Below are 20,391 nucleotides of genomic sequence, written 5' to 3'. Positions count from 1 at the left end.
GCCAGTGCTTGTTAAATATACTGATGTTATTTGAAAAGAGCAGATGGATTTGGGGGGTTTTGTATGGTACATTTATGATGAGGAATTTAGAGCTCATTTGAGCATCATTCCAGAGAAGCCATGGGGCGGTGGGTTGATTCAGGGCTGTGATTGCAGTAGAAGGCACCACCTGACTGGCACCAGCTGCTCAGACAGCTAATGGTATACCAATCCTGTGACGGCCCTTCCTGGAACATCTCATACAGAGTAGGACGGGAAATCTATGGAAAAGAACAGCCTGGGGAACCAGGGGAGGCATATTGGGGATTTAAGAGACATTTTTCTGCCAGCTCTGCTTTTACCAGCATGAATGTTCTGGTTGTGGACGGTGAAACCACTTACACCATGTTTTGGGCAGGTGCCCATTGGTGAACAATGGAGATCATTTAGGGGTAGGAAGCAATTGGCTATATATAGCTGACCCTAGGATCACCCATTTAAATAGCCCTAACCTATGAGATAGATGGTTGGCGGAAAATGTAAGCTTGGCTTGTGAGTGATTTCTTTTAAATGCTTTGGCATTATGTGTGAGCTTTAAGGGAGATGAGATGGTCAGGTTCTTCACTCTGTATAAGTGAGGCTTGCTTATAAATTGGATATGACTGTTGAATTAACTGCAGACCTGTTCTAATAAATGGGGGCTTGCTCACTATATGGAGCTCTGTGCTTTATGTGGAATGACGCCTAATGAGTATAAGAAACCCTCTGCAACCTTCGAGTAAATAAATGACAGCTTCGAGCAAAACACTGTCAAGAAAATGACTATAAAAATGACATGCCAACACTGGTGGAGTTTTACCTCTGAGGCCTTATTATGTAAAAGTCAACCCAACGTTAACACATTATCAAGCGACCGCATTTCAAATACCCAGAGCAAGCATGTAAAAGAGCGGACTGCTGCGTTGCAACGCTCTCCCGTAAATCAATGACATTACATTAAAGGAGAGTGCGAATGCCATTAGTCACCAGAGACGCTCTCTACACCCAGCCCTCCCATGTTTACACTGCCCCAACGTGCGCGAGAAAGAAGGGGTAACAATATTCTTCAAAACAAAAGCCCCTGCCTACTCTCTGTAAAACATTTCCAAAACAAAACTCCAGCCGGAGTAAATAATGCACAGCTGTAGTAAAATAAATTAACATTCCGGGCTGGAGACCTGCACATGGTCAGCCATGCTTTCTGTATTGGACTGTCTGTTGACTGTTGCCATGGCTACCTAAAGCCAGAGGAGCCCAATGAGCTGTCTGCAGCAGTGCTGAAAGGGCAGCCATTTTGTTTATGGAAAACAGTGTAACATATGAGGCTGCTTTAACGGGGACTAAGGAAACAAGCCACAGAACGTCTTTTAGTGATTCGAGCAATATTAAAAAATAAAAATTTAAAAAAAGAAAAGGTGTATGCATAATGAGTATAAGAAACCCTCTGCAACCCTCGAGTAAATAAATGACAGCTTCGAGCAAAACACTGTCAAGAAAAGGACTATAAAAATGACATGCCAACACTGGTGGAGTTTTACCTCTGAGGCATTATTATGTAAAAGTCAACCCAACGTTAACACATTATCAAGCGACCGCATTTCAAATACTCAGAGCAAGCATGTAAAAGCTGAGTGCTGCGTTGCAACGCTCTCCCGTAAATCAATGACATTACATTAAAGGAGAGTGCGAATGCCATTAGTCACCAGAGACGCTCTCTACACCCAGCCCTCCCATGTTTACACTGCCCCAAACTGCGCGAGAAAGAAGGGGTAACAATATTCTTTAAAACAAAAGCCCCTGCCTACTCTGTGTAAAACATTTCCAAAACAAAACTCCAGCCCGAGTAATTAATGCACAGCTGTAGTAAAATAAATGAACATTCCGCAAAACAAAACTCCAGCCGGAGTAATTAATGCACAACTGTAGTAAAATAAATTAACATTCCGGGCTGGTGACCTGCACATGGTCAGCCATGCTTGCTGTATTGGACTGTCTGTTGGCTGTTGCCATGGCTACCTAAAGCCAGAGGAGCCCAATGAGCTGTCTGCAGCAGTGCTGAAAGGGCAGCCATTTTGCTTATGGAAAGCAGTGTAACATATGAGGCTGCTTTAACGGGGACTAAGGAAACAAGCCACAGAACTTCTTTTAGTGATTCGAGCAATATTAAAAAATTAAAAAAATTAAAAACAAAAGGTGTATGCGTTGCACACCCAGTGAGCTACAGTTTGTACCTGATTAAAAGGCTACTAGATTGGTTTCCGCACAATGCTACGTGAATTTATGTGGGAAATGCATCGGGTTAAAAGTCAAAATTTATCTTGCAACACTATCAGATAAGCAGCTTTTATCAGCCACTTGGCTTTTGTATGAAGGGCTTGGTTAGAGTGGATAGAATTATGAGACAAAAATTAACTCGGCAGTCAAGCAATAACAAATCAGACAATATAATGTGGCAATGTAGTGATTTAGAACAACTATGGTTATAGCTGGGTTATTGGTAATTATAATCTGCCACTATCGATCTGTGGGTTAAGATGGCTTGTTAAATTATTTACCCGGTTCCAAAAAATCAATCAATACAGTTAACTTGTAAGCCCAAGCAAAATGCTTAATTCACACCGAAAGTACGGCCGGCCTATGGCCGGCCATGAATAATTAGGGGAGGAGAAGCCGTTTGGGAAACTGAAAGTACGGCGGGTCTGCGGCCGGCCATGAATAATTAGGGGAGGAGAAGCCCTTTGATGTGCTGTGCGGCCGTGAATGCGCGTGCTTGTTTGGTCACGTGATTCACGTGAACTTAAACAAAACCACACGAACGAAACCCTTGGTTTCACGAGCGTTTTGAGGACATGAATTCTCGCTATGCTCAATGCGCTTGTGCGCATTGATAGGTCGCGAGACCTAAAAACTACGAACTGTGTTCTGCTGTAAATCACATTAACGCACTGAGTGCCACACCAAAGTTACCAAACACGAGGACAAAATGAAACAAAAAGTAAAAGAGAAACCGTTACCTCCAGGAATCAGCCCGGTGTAGGGAGCAACTTTTAAGAGTTATGGCCACCAATACCTACAATGCAAAATATGCCAATCCTACAGACCCAGACTTCCACAGAAAAATACAAACCGCAATGAAAAAATCTTCATTCCTTCTTGCAACAAATTAAGCCCCTCTCCTCCAACCAATGCCCATGCCGCAAACGCCTGGTTCCCTTATTATTATTATTATTGTGTTTCTTATATAGCGCCTGAATCGACCCCCGAAGGGGTATCTCCACGCTTGCCTTGGGAACCCGTCCTGGCTTTTCCCTGTGAGATAGCCCCTACAGGGCATCCCCAAGGTGAAAGCCAGGCATCCCGTCGCGGGGGGGCCGTTGTGGAGATTAAGCAAGCTTAATGCCCAGAGTTGCAGAGTGTGAACCCATGATTAGGTCAGGCATCGAAGCGAGAATTATCAAGTCCATGGACATTTTGAGCTCAAGACCCTGCCGCGTCAGGAATTGAACCCTGGTCCCGGGTCTGACCTCTGCTTCAGGGTCTGCCTGCTCTAACCAGTGAGCCACACTTCTCCACACCTCTCCCACCGAAAAGAGATGGTGCAGGAATGTCGGCGATGGCGCAGCCTACTTCTTCTAAGGTAATGGGGCCGCATTCTCTGTCTACGCACGGTAGCCGCCGACCAGAGGACCAGCACGGTGGTGAAGAAACGAGAAGCAGCAACACCGATGGCCAATATTCAACCAAGACAACATCCTACCACCCACACACCTTACACGGTATAGAAAGCTACTCATGGAGGCAAACATTTAGTAACAAACATTATCATTAAAGGCCATGCACCAGTTTCTACATTACATCAAGTGGCCTTAATAATCTAACACAGCGGAAACAATCGGAAGGGACATCATGACCAAGTGGCTGGGGACGGGCTAATGAAAGAATAAAGAGAACCGTCACGTGGGCAACTTATTTAACTAGAACGATAATGTGTCCATCCTACTTTCGGGACTTCCTGGATATCTATCTTTTGATTAAAACAAACAGTATTTCAAAGTGATAACAGCCCTTTTTTAACTATTTACTGGGCAAAGAGGTGTGAAAGCAGCAGCTAGCAGGATAGCTCGGTGACCTGAATGCTTGCCACCTTAACATGCATCTATGTACAGGTCATGAGCTGGATTCCCATCAAGGCCAACTCAGCCTTCCATTCTTTAGAAGTGGACAAATGTCTTGAGCACCATTAAACTGGGTAACCAAGTTATGTACAGAGCTAAAAAAAAAAGAGAAGTGTGTTACGAAGCACCACATAAAAATATGTATATATTCTGATGACCAAATTTGGCTCGGTTTGAATTAGTGCAATGCAATAAGCACAAAGTAAGTAGGTCAAATGGATGTTCTGCAAATTTATAGCGCAAAGATGGTCCCCTGTCTAAAGTGCCTCACCTTAGTAACCAGTACTGTGTCAAATAAAACACACGGCAAAACCTACAAACTCACCCCAATCAGATGTTACTCAGACCAAATTAAGGCCGACAAGTCAGGAATTTCACTTGAGCAAAGACCACTAGAAATTAAAGCCGAGCATGGTGCAACTAATAACTAGACCGGTTACTCGGCATCTTCGCCAGATGAGCCGGATGTAGATGAATGTATCAACAATAACATATCCCAAGCAATTTGAATTCTCTGCTGTTATGCCTTACTACCACATAGTAGCAACCGTGGTGAAAACTTCCTGCCATTTTGTGAAGATTATGTATGGTTGGAGACGGGCAGGGGAGCACTACTAAAGGAACTATTTAAACGTATTATTTGCCGGACTCTTTCATTTCAGCCTAAATGGAATAAGACAATCTTAGAAAGGGCTCACTGGCTTTTAATCTCTCCACGGTCAATAAAAAGAGAATTCTCATCTGAAGGATAGGAACATTTATTAAAGGTACTTAAATACAATTGTGTGAGTGCAGTTCTCCAAAAAACAAACATCACCACTGCCAACTCCTACGGTAGCGATAAATAAGACGTTACATGGGCAACCCAGACTATGGGATGGAAAGGGAAGCGGATGCCCGAGACCCACCTGTGGGTGTCCGAGGTTTTAAGGGGGCTCATGGAAATGGAGGAGTTTAAAAATGGATAATTTAACAACTTGACAAGAGGGGCTTTTTGCGCTTATAGTGTTCCTATTAGATGAAGGGTCTATCTGGCTTAGTACTGCTCAAAGGTTGAGATACAGTCCCTTATCATAAACTGTAGAAATAGGCAAAAGAATTCTGTCTATATAATGAATTTTAAATAATTCTCCTCCTGAGCAATTACTAAAGCAATATCTTCGGATCAGTTCACAAAAAAAGCATCCAATTATTATCAAAACAAGTTGGAAGAAATCAATCCAGTGTATTTCAAAAACTTCTTTATTTTTCTTCTTTTCCAGACACTCAGTTCTTTTTCTTTTCTTTTCCTTTGCCAACACGTGTTTCGTCCTAACTAAATATAGTTAACGGACTTCGTCAGGGCTAAAGAAAATTAAACAATTATAAAAATTACTAAAATTCATAAAAGTTTATATGATAAAGTATCATCAATATAATACTTAACATTTTCTAAAATTCTTTCTGCTGTGCAATAAGAGGTCTATTATGGTGGAACTCACTCTTTGTAATTGCAAAACAGTACAGTTAATAATTCATACATCTGGAATGCTCCCATCCAGAGACGTTATTAGTAGTTTCCATCCTAAAAAAGTAATAATCTCATATTTACAGATTTGTCAAATCATACTATAAAATTTCCAACAAATTCTTGACAAAGAGAGGAATCAATGTCAGCAGCATTTAAGCTTTCAATACTTCTCATGCTATAAATGGCTACAAATCAAACAATCTCAGAGTCTGTTCAGCACAGAAATATACATATGTTTTGATGCTAGACTCACCAATGAATATCTTTAATCTATGGTATTGGCGAGACCTCAGGTGATCACAACTTGAAAGTTCCTAGAGACTACATATAGTTCCATTATTAAGTGCATGAGTCCACAGTATTACATGTAATGCAGACCCAATAATATATATTCATATTCATCTAAATATCAAATTTATAAACCCCCTGATTACTAAGTTAACCTGAAATCATATTATATAACAAAGACGATACTCTCAGTTGATTCCACTATACTATTCATATCCAACTAGTTAAACCAGAATGCTAACCCATGGTATGTCTTAGATGATGTTTACAGACCATATTATCATAGTCTTCATATTAAAGCCCTCATGTATACAGAAGAACCCATATGGGTGGTTGGTATTTAGACAAGTTTCTATACATTTAATATTCCATTGAAAAGGGTTCACGTACCTCAAAAAGGGAACATATACCTATTGGTGAGGGGGGGGGCCCGTAGGAGGCTGCCCGGATCCGTTTATGTTTACCCCACTAACATTCTTTGCGTAGTCTGACATACATTAGTCTATATTAGACACAAACCAGGTACTTACTATACTAGACCTGAGGTCACACCCCTCTGTTAAACAAACACAAAACTGTTCTATTCACTCTACCTATCCTAAACTGATCAGCTATCTAGTCATTATGCAGAGTTACACCAATATTGAGATGATACTCAATGTCCCCAGTCCTAAGTACTGAGCATTTAAACAGAGCAAAAAAAGGGGGCCAATAGTACCTTCGTAAGACGATGTCCACTAGGTACCATATATTCTCATAATCTTCGCTATCAAGGTCAAGTCATTTAGAATCTATAAAAAGAAACTCATATTAGAGCAAAAGTATTATTAGCTGCCTGGTACTATATTGTTAGCATTATCCTAGTCATTCTTACCGGATAAAACGTGTATGTGCCTCGATTCATGGGGGTCCTGGTGTAATCGGCGTCTAGCATCGGCGCCATGTTTGTTAGGGGTTTTATACTATCCCTCACTTCAAAAAAGGAGGGAGAGGGACTTAACTGATATCGAATCACTAAATCATAGAAAACAATTGCACTGTGCCTAACGCTGTGTTTATTAAATTATTTATGCTACAACGCGCTATGATGGTCAAATATTAAATGATTTCAGACGCCCTTTACAGTGCGCGATTTTTAGTAAAGGTATCTATCCTATCATATATTAACTTCCAATCTAAATTCTAAAGTATATATATATTATTAATGTTATAACAAACAACTATAAAAGGGAATCATTGCGAAGCCGATATCCTGACAGGTCATTACAATTTATTATCAAAAGCGGGCGCCATCTTAGAGTGGCTAGTCAAACCCCGAAGTAATAGTAATTTAAGGCTTATTCTGCCTTCTGCGACTAGCGAGTCGAATTCTAGTATAATATTCATGATCAGTATTATTAATTCGTCACCCATATACCTAATCTAATAATCAAAGTAGATTAATGAATATTAAAAAATACCCTGTTAACTTATAACACTCGTGTACCTTATTAAGTTATCGTACTACAGGATCAAAGTGTGTTTCCTAATTCATATAACTCGATGTCCAATAATAGAGAGCAGATTATCATCATTTCTTAATTAATATGCCTCAATGTCCAATAATAGAGAACTGTTTATCATCATTTCCAAGTACCCACCAATAATATAAAGCCTGTCTACTTCCTATCATATCCCCAAACAGTATTTATGAATACATACATATATATGAGCCCTCTAGTTCAGACTAGTTACAGTCTAATGCAAATTCATTCTGAGATTGCTGATAGTGTATCCAAGGGTAATACCAGTATAGTGATTCTCAATATTACATATTTACCTCTTCATAGGCATATCAAGGGGTAATAACAGTCTAGTGATTCTCCAATGTGGCATGTTAAACTCTTCATTAGCATATCAAGTATATTATATCTAACAGTATCAAATCAACCCAGGAAATATTGCATCTCATCATCAATATTAATCCCGTGGGCAACCGCCTTTAGCCTGATGATCCAACGTACTTCAGCCTGTCTCACTCTAAGCTCTCTGTTCCCTCCTCTTATGTTGGGCGGAATACATTCTATACCATGGAATGAAAAACTTTTATTGGAACAATTCAATGCATGCAGACCTATAGGGTATTTTGGGTCCATATTTTTAAAGGCCCTATAGTGTTCCGCTATGCGTTCTTTCATACTTCTTATGGTACTCCCAACATAGATCTGCTGGCATTTGCATATTATTATATATACCACATACTTTGTTGTACAATCAATGTGTTGTCTTATATAATATTTATTGGATCCATTATAGGTAAATTCCTTTATATCCGTGCAGGCCATTCTGCAGAGGCTGCAGTTGTTACATTTATATGAACCAATGTTATGTTTATGTAACCAAGATGGTTTTAATACCTTGTCTCTTAGGTAGCTAGGACTGGTAATGTTACCCAGGGTTCTGCCTTTTCTATATGTTATTCCAGGATTTTTTGGTATATATTTCTGTAACAACATATTAGAGGTAAGAAGGTGCCAGTGCCTTTTTAAAATTCCGTATATTTTGTTGGACCATGGGTGATATGCTGTGATGAGTTTAACAGGGATTGTTTTATTCTGATCCTTACTCCTTGTTTGTAAAGTATCTGATCTCAATTTTTTCACTCGATTTTTCGCTTTTCCGAGCACTTCTGGATCATAACCCCTGAATATAAATCTTTTTTCCATGTCATTCAGTGTAGCCATAAAGTCTGTGTCTTTAGCACAATTCCTCCTAGCTCTATAAAATTCACCGTAAGGGATTGCATTTATTTGTGTTCTAGGGTGAGCGCTTTCTGCATGTAGCAGGGAGTTGCATGAGGTCTCCTTTCTATGCATTTTACTTAGTAACTTATCACCCTCAACAAATAGTTCTACATCCAAGAACACCAACATTTTTGCATTGTAATCCATGGTGAATTTGATATTAAAAATATTATTATTGAGGAAGTCAAAGAACTTTTTTAGTTTATCCACTCCTCCTGTCCATATCAATAGACAATCGTCTATGTATCTGCCATAGTACATGATGTATTCTTGCCAAATTGCTCCCTGTTCGCCCCAGATATGCAACGCCTCAAACCGTCCCATAAAGAGACATGCTAAGGACGGCGCAAACCTGGAGCCCATTGCTGAGCCACATATTTGTTGATACCAGTCTTTTTTAAACATGAACACATTTTGTTCAAGGATAATCCTAGCCAAATCTACCAACATATTAGAATGATCTAATAGTTCTACCGGTCTTTTATAGAGATAATATCTCAAGGCTTCTAGTCCCAATTCATGCGGTATATTTGTGTATAAAGCGACCACATCCATTGTCACTAATAGCATGTTATCTTCCCAAGTTATATCCTCAATAATATTTAGTACATGTTTAGTATCAAAAATGTAGATGGCAGATTTGCTACATAAGGTTGAAGGTAAGTATCCACAAATTCTGATATTTTTTCTGTTGGTCCTCCCACCCCAGATACTATGGGTCTTCCCGGTGGTCTAGTGGCATTTTTATGGATTTTAGGTAGGCAATAAAGGCAGGGAAAATTAGGTTTATCGACTGTCAGGTATTTAAATTCATCCTCATTGAGTAATCCAGCAGAGTGCCAGAGTTTCAAGTTCTCATTGATGAGTTTAGTTACTTTGAAGATGGGGTTATTAGGGAGTTTTCTATAAAACGCTACCTTACCTAATTGTCCTAATATTTCATCCTCATAATATTTTCTATCCAGAATTATGATGTTTCCCCCTTTATCGGCTCTCTTTATTATTATTTCTTCATTAGATGTTAAAACCTTCAATGCTTTACGCTCACCAATGGTTAAGTTATCCATGTGTCTCATAGTTCTTACATCATTAACTTTGCCTTCTACTTTATCCAGATCATTAAGAACCACTCTATAAAATGCATCAATGCTATTCCCATTCCCCAGTTGTGGTGTCCATTTTGATTTTAATCTTAGCCCACTATCTATTGTTTCATTAGTATTGTATTCCAAATCTTGCAATACCTTATGCATGGTGACAGGGTCCTCCTCATTTTCGGTAATGGATAATAACAGAGCTGTATCTCTAATTTCCTGTATACAGAGACTACCAACAACAATATCAGGTGTGCATTTTTTATTTGGGTTCTCATCAAAGACAAAGAATTGTTTCAGTTTTAAATTCCTTATGAATTTATACAAATCTATCTTAACATCCGTTAAGTCACAAAATTCCATTGGACAAAAGCTCATACCTTTACTTAAGACTCTGGTCATATCATCAGTCATGGGATAACTAGATAAATTGACAATCTGAATAGAATTGGCATTATCATCTATTGTTTGGATTTGTTCCAAGATCGGGTATTTACCCTGTCTCTGGGACCTGCATTTCCCTTTTCCTCTACATCCTCTCTTAGTCTTCCTCTTGCTCCATTCCCCTCTTTGTTCCCTATCCGAATCCTTTGGACCTCGCGCAAAAAATTACTGCTATTTGAAGTATTAGCTGGAGTCTCTGCATTTACTTCTTCTGTTACCAAAGAAACATTACTAGAAGAGGCAGAACTTATACCACTAGCTAGCGAAATCTTACTACCAATCTTACTACCACTCCTTTGCATATCATTTTTGACTAAAATGTCAAATTTTTTAGCAAAGGTAAAAACTCTACCATTTCGGTAGTCATTCTCGTCCCTCTTCAACTTCCTTGCCTTTTTATCCTTAATTTCTTCCTCAAATTTACTCAAAATATCCTCTAGGATAGAGTAATTTTTCTTAGTGGTATCTGCAAGTTTAAGTTCTTCTATCTCTTTTTCTAATAAGTCTACCAGTTCTACTGCTTGCATAACTTTCCGATCACAATTTTCAATTAATATGTTCATTAGCCTCATTGAATTACCTGTCAACTCCTTTTCCCATATTTGTAACAAATCTTCCTCCAGATCATCATATGTAGGAAACAAGTTAGAGCGAAGGCCCCTTGGTATTCTCTCCAGCCTGATATATTCTTTAAGAGTCGCTCCGTCCCACCATTTGGTGATCTCTGTTTTCTTTAACCTTTCTAGTCTCTCAAATTTCTTTTTCAATCCTTCATTTACCCTTAGTGTGCTTTGAGTGACAGCTCTATTAACTGAAATGCCTGCATTAAGATTTTTGAACATATCGTCTGCAACTTTACTCCGTTCTGATCTAGAACACATTATCAATTATTAGTCGTGCTAACAATATAGTACCAGGCAGCTAATAATACTTTTGCTCTAATATGAGTTTCTTTTTATAGATTCTAAATGACTTGACCTTGATAGCGAAGATTATGAGAATATATGGTACCTAGTGGACATCGTCTTACGAAGGTACTATTGGCCCCCTTTTTTTGCTCTGTTTAAATGCTCAGTACTTAGGACTGGGGACATTGAGTATCATCTCAATATTGGTGTAACTCTGCATAATGACTAGATAGCTGATCAGTTTAGGATAGGTAGAGTGAATAAGAACAGTTTTGTGTTTGTTTAACAGAGGGGTGTGACCTCAGGTCTAGTATAGTAAGTACCTGGTTTGTGTCTAATATAGACTAATGTATGTCAGACTACGCAAAGAATGTTAGTGGGGTAAACATAAACGGATCCGGGCAGCCTCCTACGCCCCCCCCCCCTCACCAATAGGTATATGTTCCCTTTTTGAGGTACGTGAACCCTTTTCAATGGAATATTAAATGTATAGAAACTTGTCTAAATACCAACCACCCATATGGGTTCTTCTGTATACATGAGGGCTTTAATATGAAGACTATGATAATATGGTCTATAAACATCATCTAAGACATACCATGGGTTAGCATTCTGGTTTAACTAGTTGGATATGAATAGTATAGTGGAATCAACTGAGAGTATCGTCTTTGTTATATAATATGATTTCAGGTTAACTTAGTAATCAGGGGGTTTATAAATTTGATATTTAGATGAATATGAATATATATTATTGGGTCTGCATTACATGTAATACTGTGGACTCATGCACTTAATAATGGAACTATATGTACTCTCTAGGAACTTTCAAGTTGTGATCACCTGAGGTCTCGCCAATACCATAGATTAAAGATATTCATTGGTGAGTCTAGCATCAAAACATATGTATATTTCTGTGCTGAACAGACTCTGAGATTGTTTGATTTGTAGCCATTTATAGCATGAGAAGTATTGAAAGCTTAAATGCTGCTGACATTGATTCCTCTCTTTGTCAAGAATTTGTTGGAAATTTTATAGTATGATTTGACAAATCTGTAAATATGAGATTATGACTTTTTTAGGATGGAAACTACTAATAACGTCTCTGGATGGGAGCATTCCAGACGTATGAATTATTAACTGTACTGTTTTGCAATTACAAAGAGTGAGTTCCACCATAATAGACCTCTTATTGCACAGCAGAAAGAATTTTAGAAAATGTTAAGTATTATATTGATGATACTTTATCATATAAACTTTTATGAATTTTTGTAATTTTTATAATTGTTTAATTTTCTTTAGCCCTGACGAAGTCCGTTAACTATATTTAGTTAGGACGAAACACGTGTTGGCAAAGGAAAAGAAAAGAAAAAGAACTGAGTGTCTGGAAAAGAAGAAAAATAAAGAAGAAGTTTTTGAAATACACTGGATTGATTTCTTCCAACTTGTTTTGATAATAATTGGATGCTTTTTTTGTGAACTGATCCTAAGATATTGCTTTAGTAATTGCTCAGGAGGAGAATTATTTAGAGTTTAAAAATGGAACCTGATGGGCATCTTTAAAGTGGGGGACATGTGGCGGGATGGCAAGATGCCCTTTACTGAGCTGTAAGAGCAATAAGAACTGACAGGGAACCAGTTTCCAAGATACCAGCAACTAAGGCATTTACCAGTAAAACGTGCAGTTGTTGCAGGAGGTGACTGATGAGATGTCCCTGGAGTATAGGGTGCTGGGACCCCCCCTCCCCCCATTAAGCATGCTGTATCCCGAATATGTTCCTCGCTTTTACATAATAACCTTCCCCCTGTACAGCCTGAGGGAGAAATCGGAAGGGGACCTATGCAAATTAGAAGACTCTAATTGGGATGCGGCTTGTTGCGGGAAGTGGCCATACAAGGGGGTCCCAACTCATCCCGCTGAAGATTTTCCATAGGGCATACATAACTAGGACCCAGCTCTACCTGATGGGTGCCTGAGGAGTTGCCACCAGAGGGGAACTTTGGTACACACGCTATAGGGCTGCCCTAAGATCCAGAGTTCTTGAACAACAGTGGGGCGCAAGCTGACAGCAGTCATTGACTTCTCGTTGGAACTCGTCCCTCAACTCATGCCTTTGGGAGTAAACAAACAGTAGACTGTTATACACTCTTGTCTTGTAATGGAGCCTTGATGGTGGCAAGTCACAGTGCAATTAGACTCTGGCGGAGCACCAAGGTTCCAACGCTGTGTGCATGCAAGGCGAATCTGGTCTATTGGAGGAGGGATGAAGAATTGATATATAAGGCACAGGGGTGCCCAAGGAAGTTTGAGAAGATATTGGGTCCGCCAAGGATGCTAACTCCTAAAGACAGGCGACAGGCCAGGGGAATAAACAGCGGGTGGATGTGGGGGTCTCCTCGAGTGTATAGCTCTGATAAGTTGGGTGGTGGTGGGCGGGCTGGTGAACGGCTCACCAGTGAAGAGTTATGTTGGACCTGTTAATATAACCATATACTCTGAACACTGGTATGCATTCAGCAGCTGGACACAGGTGATAGTTGTTTGTTCTACGTTCTGTGCTAAAAAATGTAATAAAAACATATTGCAAAAAACCTTTATTCATCCACTGTGCTAATATTACTTCTCTCCTGCATGACCGATTATTCACCTTGTAAACAGTCCTTACCACATGCATGCAACACTTTTGATATAGCATATTTTGGCTTTCATAGGACGTCGAACAGAACCCCACAACAAACAGTACCTCCAAACATCATTAAGTCTCGCCAATAGATAGTAATAGTTATGTAGCACATGCTATCATGTGTACCACTTTATTTGAGAGACGTAAACCGGGTACCATGGAACCCAATGCAATCATGGAAAACTGCCACCCCCTCGAAAAAAATCTTAATTGGGGTGCAGAAGGCACCTCACTGCCTTGGGACAAAGTTCGACTATGACCATTGAAAGGTTGATAGCTCAGATTGTTCAAATGCGTCACGAAGGCTGGCATGCCACTGAAAACACAGGCAAAAGCGCACTCGACAAGGAAGAAGGGAGCAATCTTAGCCTTTTAAGTGAATGTCCCATTAAGCAACATGTGCTAGGCAGCCCCATGGTCATCAGTACACACATTCACAAAGCATTATGGCATAGACGTCCAAGTGAACAGAGGATCACAAGTAGGACAAAGAGTACTGAAACACTTGTTTGTAAGCTCAACCTCATTTCAAACTCAACTATCACAGTAATCCGAAAACCCATGCACAGCATGTGAATCCTGAAAAAATGCAAAATTAAATGGCTACTTAGCAGTAGGAGTGGTTTTGCAGCTTGAAGAATGTACTGGATTCACACGCGGCCCACCCACCTCCTCAGGAAATGAGGCGTGACAAAAAAACAGGCAAAGACAAGCACAACATACAAGGCAAGGGGAAACCTACGTGAGCTAGACTGGATAAATAATCACCGGTAAAAATGAATCTGAACATGGTGAGGACACAGAGGCTTCTGTGGAGGGCGTCTGTTGTCAGGATTTTTTTTTACTAGTCACCAAATTATGGCAACAGAAGGCGCCCCACTCCACCCCCCTCTTCAAAAAAAAGCGGGAGAGAAAAGACTACAAAAGAAGAGTTCCAGACTTAACCACTAGATGGTGTAATAATGCACAGTATCTGAATCTAGAAAAGATTCACACTGCAAAACTGATTTAACAAGAGCACCCTGTTTTCTTACTGTAAAGAAAATGACAAAGCTGAATGGGTTTTTGGTAAATCCAGCATTGGACATTGGATAGTAATTTTTTGATACACAATTTATTTTTATAATAAGTGCATAGAAATAAACAAACTACTCCGCTCAGAAGGTCAATCCAGGTAGCTTGAAGAGCCATACAGCAGCAATTTAAATTATTCTAATCCATTGTGTTCTCACTATGGTCCCCACATTTTCGTATGTTTTTGAGGGCATCCTCCTGCCACATACACCAGTTCTTCAAGCTTCACACACCAGTCAATGCCTTTACCCCACACTATTATCCACTGAGGATCAGGTGCATTCCAGGCAGGGACATCTTGTTTATCAATGAGGGTACCCATAACCGCAAGTGCCCTCTCCCCTCTGAATCACCCAACATCCTCAAGTAAACCCAGTAGTGACACCCACAGGGAAGATTCAGGGGGATACTCAGGAACCTGAAATATGGTATGAAACACAACACCCCTACCCCTATCAAGAGATCAGCAGACATATGGAAGAAGTCTGCTCCCTCCTCCCAACATCTCAGGCAAGCGGAGGATGGACGAGAGCAGGCACAGCCTGACCGGTGTCAGGTAGCTGGTTTGGAGGCACTTTAATTCAGGCCTATATGAAACTGCTTGCTACCTTGGTGTCACAAGGGCCACCTGCCATTCTGACTCCTCGAAGTTGCCCATCCAGCACGCCCATCTGATTTTCAGTGTTGTGAAGAGGTTTGGGGAGTTAATGGCCAGTGACTTGTCGAAGCAGGCTAACCCCCTTTCCCCAGGGGTCCCATTAGTTCCCGCGCTTCCACTGGACTAAACTCAGCGACCTCCTCCATTGAGACCCTTGTGAGACACTCGCTAGGGGGAGCTGGAGGAATCCGAAGAACTGCGAGCAGTGGAGTATGAAGTCTGTCTGTATGTCATTGAAGGATTTCATGAGGATCCTGCCCAGACATCCCCAGCTTCGAAAATCCAGTCAGATCCCATTTGCCACCCCCCTGTAGAGAGGCCGCTACATGCAGTCACCACCGCCTGTAGAAAGGGGTCTCCTGGGTGAGTTTGCCATCCTATCCTGTCCAGCATAGCACCGCTCTCCATCCTAACAAGACCACTCTCGATAATGATGGGAGATATTGGGGGACAGGGACCCCATACAGCATTGGAGAGTAATTTAAAGTAAAACAGAAGAGCATTCAATACTTTCAGAAAAGACACAACTGTCTTCTCTAGTGAAGGGCATCTTTAAACGTAAATAAAATAGGTGTTAGGACCATTTCTGAAACCAAAACTGCTGGTGGGAAGTAGGCATGCCGCAAAAAACAAAACTATACCTTAGCCATACAGCTTTTAGAGGAACTACAATCTAAATATCTATAAATGAAGAGGAAGGCAGACTTCTGCAATATGAATTCTTTTATTTCCCAAATATGTTATTACTGCACTGGTAAGGTGTAGTGTACAAAGCTATGTCTCAAAGGGTACCACATGGTAGACTCGTGCTATACACCGAGAGCAGTAAAGTAATGGTTAACACTCCAAGGAAACGGGAAACGTAGAATACGTAATTGTAATTGCAATTATATAGCGCTTACTGCCCCTGAAGATGCGCTGAAGCGTTTTTCGGAGAGTAGCAAGTTGGAAACAAAATATATAAATCACTTTACTTTCTTGTTCATCCATTCATCCAATAGAAAGTAGGTCAGACCTACTCCATCTGCTATTAGAGACACATAAGGTTGTCAAGGGAACTGCATCCTCTGGAGACAGTGCAGTTGAAACATGATCGAATATTTGGGATATGTGCACCAGCTTAGAAGCACAGATGGGAGGTTAGAGAATGGGAAGAGCAGAAAGGGATCAGGAAACACGTACTTTTGAAAGAAGGTTTTAAGTAGCACATTTTTAACTCTGAATGCACCGTGGCATTTAGGTCAATTGAGCAAAGTTGAAATAGTGTCTGCACTGTATGTGCTAAAATGGTTCTAAAGATAACTTGACCAGGAATGGATGGCGCTCGTCACAAACACGAGGTCTTGGCCTCCCTGCTTTCCTGTCGTTACTTATGCAGCCACCATTAGGACATGAAGCAAATGTGGTTGAAAAGAAACTCGAATAGCAACAGACACTTTCACAGCACATACTATTGATACAGCTAATTTAACTGTAAAATGCATTAATACTTTCCCTACATCCTGAAGGTACTATCCAGTATAAAATAGGTTTACAAGGTTTTATGACACTTCGATGAGCAAATATGTGTGCATCGCATATGTATTACAATTGGCAATATATTTATACTGTATATGTCCTCGGAATGAAAAGGACATTAAGAGAATCAAACTCCGGTGATTAACAGAGAAAGCATAACAGAACACTTAGTTGTCTTGCCTCAACTACCCTAACATTCCATGCCCGTTGGCACTTCAAAAGGTATATATGTTTGCTGCAGGTACATAAGCAATCGCTTTAGCAGAGAAAGAGAGGAGAGAGAGAGTATATGTGTGTGATTAAATGTATTTTCCTGGTTCAAAAATATGCATTCTTCTGGATTACAATCCACTATATGGTGTCAAGGGTAAATGTGTGAGGATCCAGATCGTGTACATTCAACCTTCATCTCAGCATTTCTGAAACAAACCAAATTGTTTCCCTATTAATCGGTTATAAATTATTTATTGTGTTTCAAAGATACCCCACCGCGTCTCACCTGCATAAATTGTTAACAAAACAGGTCTGATTGAAGAAAATGTGCATTGTTCTTTATACAGGCACAGCTACTATGGTGGTCCACCATAGCTGGCTGCTTGCTAACCTTTCGTCATCTTTTCAGGTATGCGGTCTAAAGAATAATTGTTGAGGTCAATAAGATTCAGGATCCCGGACAAAGAACCTTGTGCTTGTAAGCATCAATGCTGTTTTTCCTGACCATCCTGTGCCATGTTTGGATGCATGCAGTATGTCCTAGCCTCTTTCCTTCGAATCCTCCATGGGTAACAGCACTCACAACTCCATAATATCAAGCCTTATTGTTCCAACTACATATACCAATACTCCGTGACAATAGGTGTACAGAAGACTGGACTTTGTTACTGGACACATGTACCATCCAAGAAGTATATAATGTTAGGTGGCACAAGCGCACCAGGAAGCATAATTGGTTACACTTCTTACTACTTCATAAAAGCAACCACATCAACAGCATATGAAAGTAGCAAAATAGAACTGAGTAAGGATTTTCCTAAATAAGGAATAAAGGTAAATTGGTAATGTGTGCAGATGTGCGCATGCACAGTGTCAGCTGTAAGGTATACCTAAACGTTCATACCTTATGCAATTTGGTTCCATCTGTTATTGTATATACATAGTATTGTGGTTTATATTGATTAATTATTGTGGTTGCACTTTCTATACAGCCAAAAAACACCCTTTCAACGACCAAGAAGCGTTGACAGTGTCCTTTATATTTAAAAAACTGATTACAACGTTTTCGCCACATTTCATGACCTACAAAACTCATGACTGACTATGTAATGGCCTGGTTTGGTCCACCTGTGTATTAGAAGCAGGTAAGCAAAACTCGTTTGTGCATACCCTGATAATGAATGGCGAATGGCCAAACAAATCAAAGTTAAATACTTAACTTTAAAGATGAAGGACACTGATTGATGTAGGTTAATGGAAAGTGAAAATGTGTGTTAAATTCAACTTTACTTGTGGACTTCAATCTGCAGTGAGAAACTATAAATGTATACTTGACCCACATATCACACCCATCTATGCTTGAAACACAAAAACTACATATCAAAACAATCAAGATCCATTTCAGAGTATGAACCTTTTTTATGATGCATAACTAGAGCAGCATCTGTTACCATTATGGGAGTACACTAGAATAGGAGTGTCCAAAATAGGTCCAAAGAGACCATATTCATGCCAGATTTTCAGGCTATGCAAGCAACATAATTTTATATACTATAAAGCTAAATGGAGATAATTTACTTAGTAGTTTTCCTAAAAAGGTGGCATGGATTCTGCTTTCCTTCACCTTGATGGAAGAAAATTGTGCCTTAGAAGCACCAATGTATGTTTTGAAGGAGGTGGATTTGCATAACAATAAAACGTATTGTCCTGTCTGGTGGTTAGGCAATTGGTAGAAGTGTAGGTTTTCAGAGGGTCTTGTGGGAGATTATTTCAGGTTTGCTGGTCCTATAATTTCTTTTTTAGCTGTCAAATGAGGTCCAAGGTCTACATCATCTTCCTAAGTTGCCATCCAGGTCAGAGACCAATGAGAAACTGCAAACTGGAGAACTTGAATATAAGCAGAACTGCATTCATGGCAATGTACAAAAGCAAATTTAACATCTAGGTCAGGAGTTGCCAGTGTCGGTCCACAATGGCTGGATCCATTTCAGAGTTTCAAGTGGACTACCAAATAAGTAAACGATTAACATTTAGATACATTTATGCACCTGTTCCTTGGAGTTATCCTGAACACCTGACATTGATCCAGAAGTCGTGGACCAATGTCACGCTGGATATAGTCTTATGGAGGCAATCATGTCACAAGACTTAATAACTTACATCTGCACTCTCTAACTTCTGTACGAAATCCTGAGTTGGGGTCCCAGTTACCTTCATAATTTCAGTTAGCTGGTCAAGATCTGAATTACAGTGGTTAAGAATCAAGTCTTAAATATTTGTCCTGTCAAGATAGTTAGGCAATGTCACATGGTGATCTATTGACCAATAACTAAGTAAACATGCACTCAAAAGAAATTGCACAAACAGTTTCAAAGGTGGAATTAGCAACTGGACATGAAGCGCACTGGAGAAAAAGGATAAAATGACAAATAAACTGCAACTAAATATGACACCTAAAATGGAAAATCATGACAAAGAACAAGAGAAAACATTTTTTATGAAGTGAATTATAATGTAAAACATTGGGCATGTTGAAGTAAGTATACAGAAAAAAAGTGTCTTTTTAACATTTTCATCTAAAATAATTCAACAAAATCCAAGCCAATGTTGCATGTCCTTATTACAAGTTAAGGAACTATTCTTATGTTTTAATTACAGAGGAACTGGCAGTTGATCCAACATTGTCTTTGGCAGTTAGCATTAAAAAGAATATTCATCAGCTCTCAAATTATGATAGAAGTACAGAGTGAAAATTGAGTCTCTCTCTGGAAAGGGAGTTTCGGAATCTCAGGCACAAACTAATGAGGATGATCTAAAAGACAGTGAAAAGACCTTCTCAGCTTCCAGAACATACAGGCCTGAATAAAAAACCCACTTGTTTACCACAGTCTCGGCATTTTCAAAGAGGTAGCTCATTTTTCCTATTTTTGTGTTTTTAACCTACTTCCAGTTTGTGGTGGAAACCAGAATAAAACCCATGGGTGATCTAGGCAAGCTACAGGTTTCTGAAAAGTAGAAGAAATTCTA

General features: G+C 39.7%; 1 protein-coding gene across 1 annotated transcript in view; it reads right to left on the bottom strand.

The window, feature by feature from the left end:
- The window catches only part of MAPK12 (mitogen-activated protein kinase 12), a 431,974-nt gene that overhangs the window by 83,770 nt on the left and 327,813 nt on the right, over nucleotides 1–20,391 (bottom strand). The window contains exon 9 of the mRNA XM_086967390.1: nucleotides 19,525–19,604. Coding sequence (XP_086823516.1) covers nucleotides 19,525–19,604 — 80 coding nt within the window. The remainder of the gene's footprint in view (nucleotides 1–19,524; nucleotides 19,605–20,391) is intronic.

This window comes from Lissotriton vulgaris, chromosome 1_1 (assembly GCF_964263255.1).
Source record: "Lissotriton vulgaris chromosome 1_1, aLisVul1.2, whole genome shotgun sequence".
Lineage (NCBI taxonomy): Eukaryota > Metazoa > Chordata > Amphibia > Caudata > Salamandridae > Lissotriton > Lissotriton vulgaris.
Note: the sequence above shows the minus strand (reverse complement) of the source record. Positions and strands in the feature narration are given on the sequence as shown.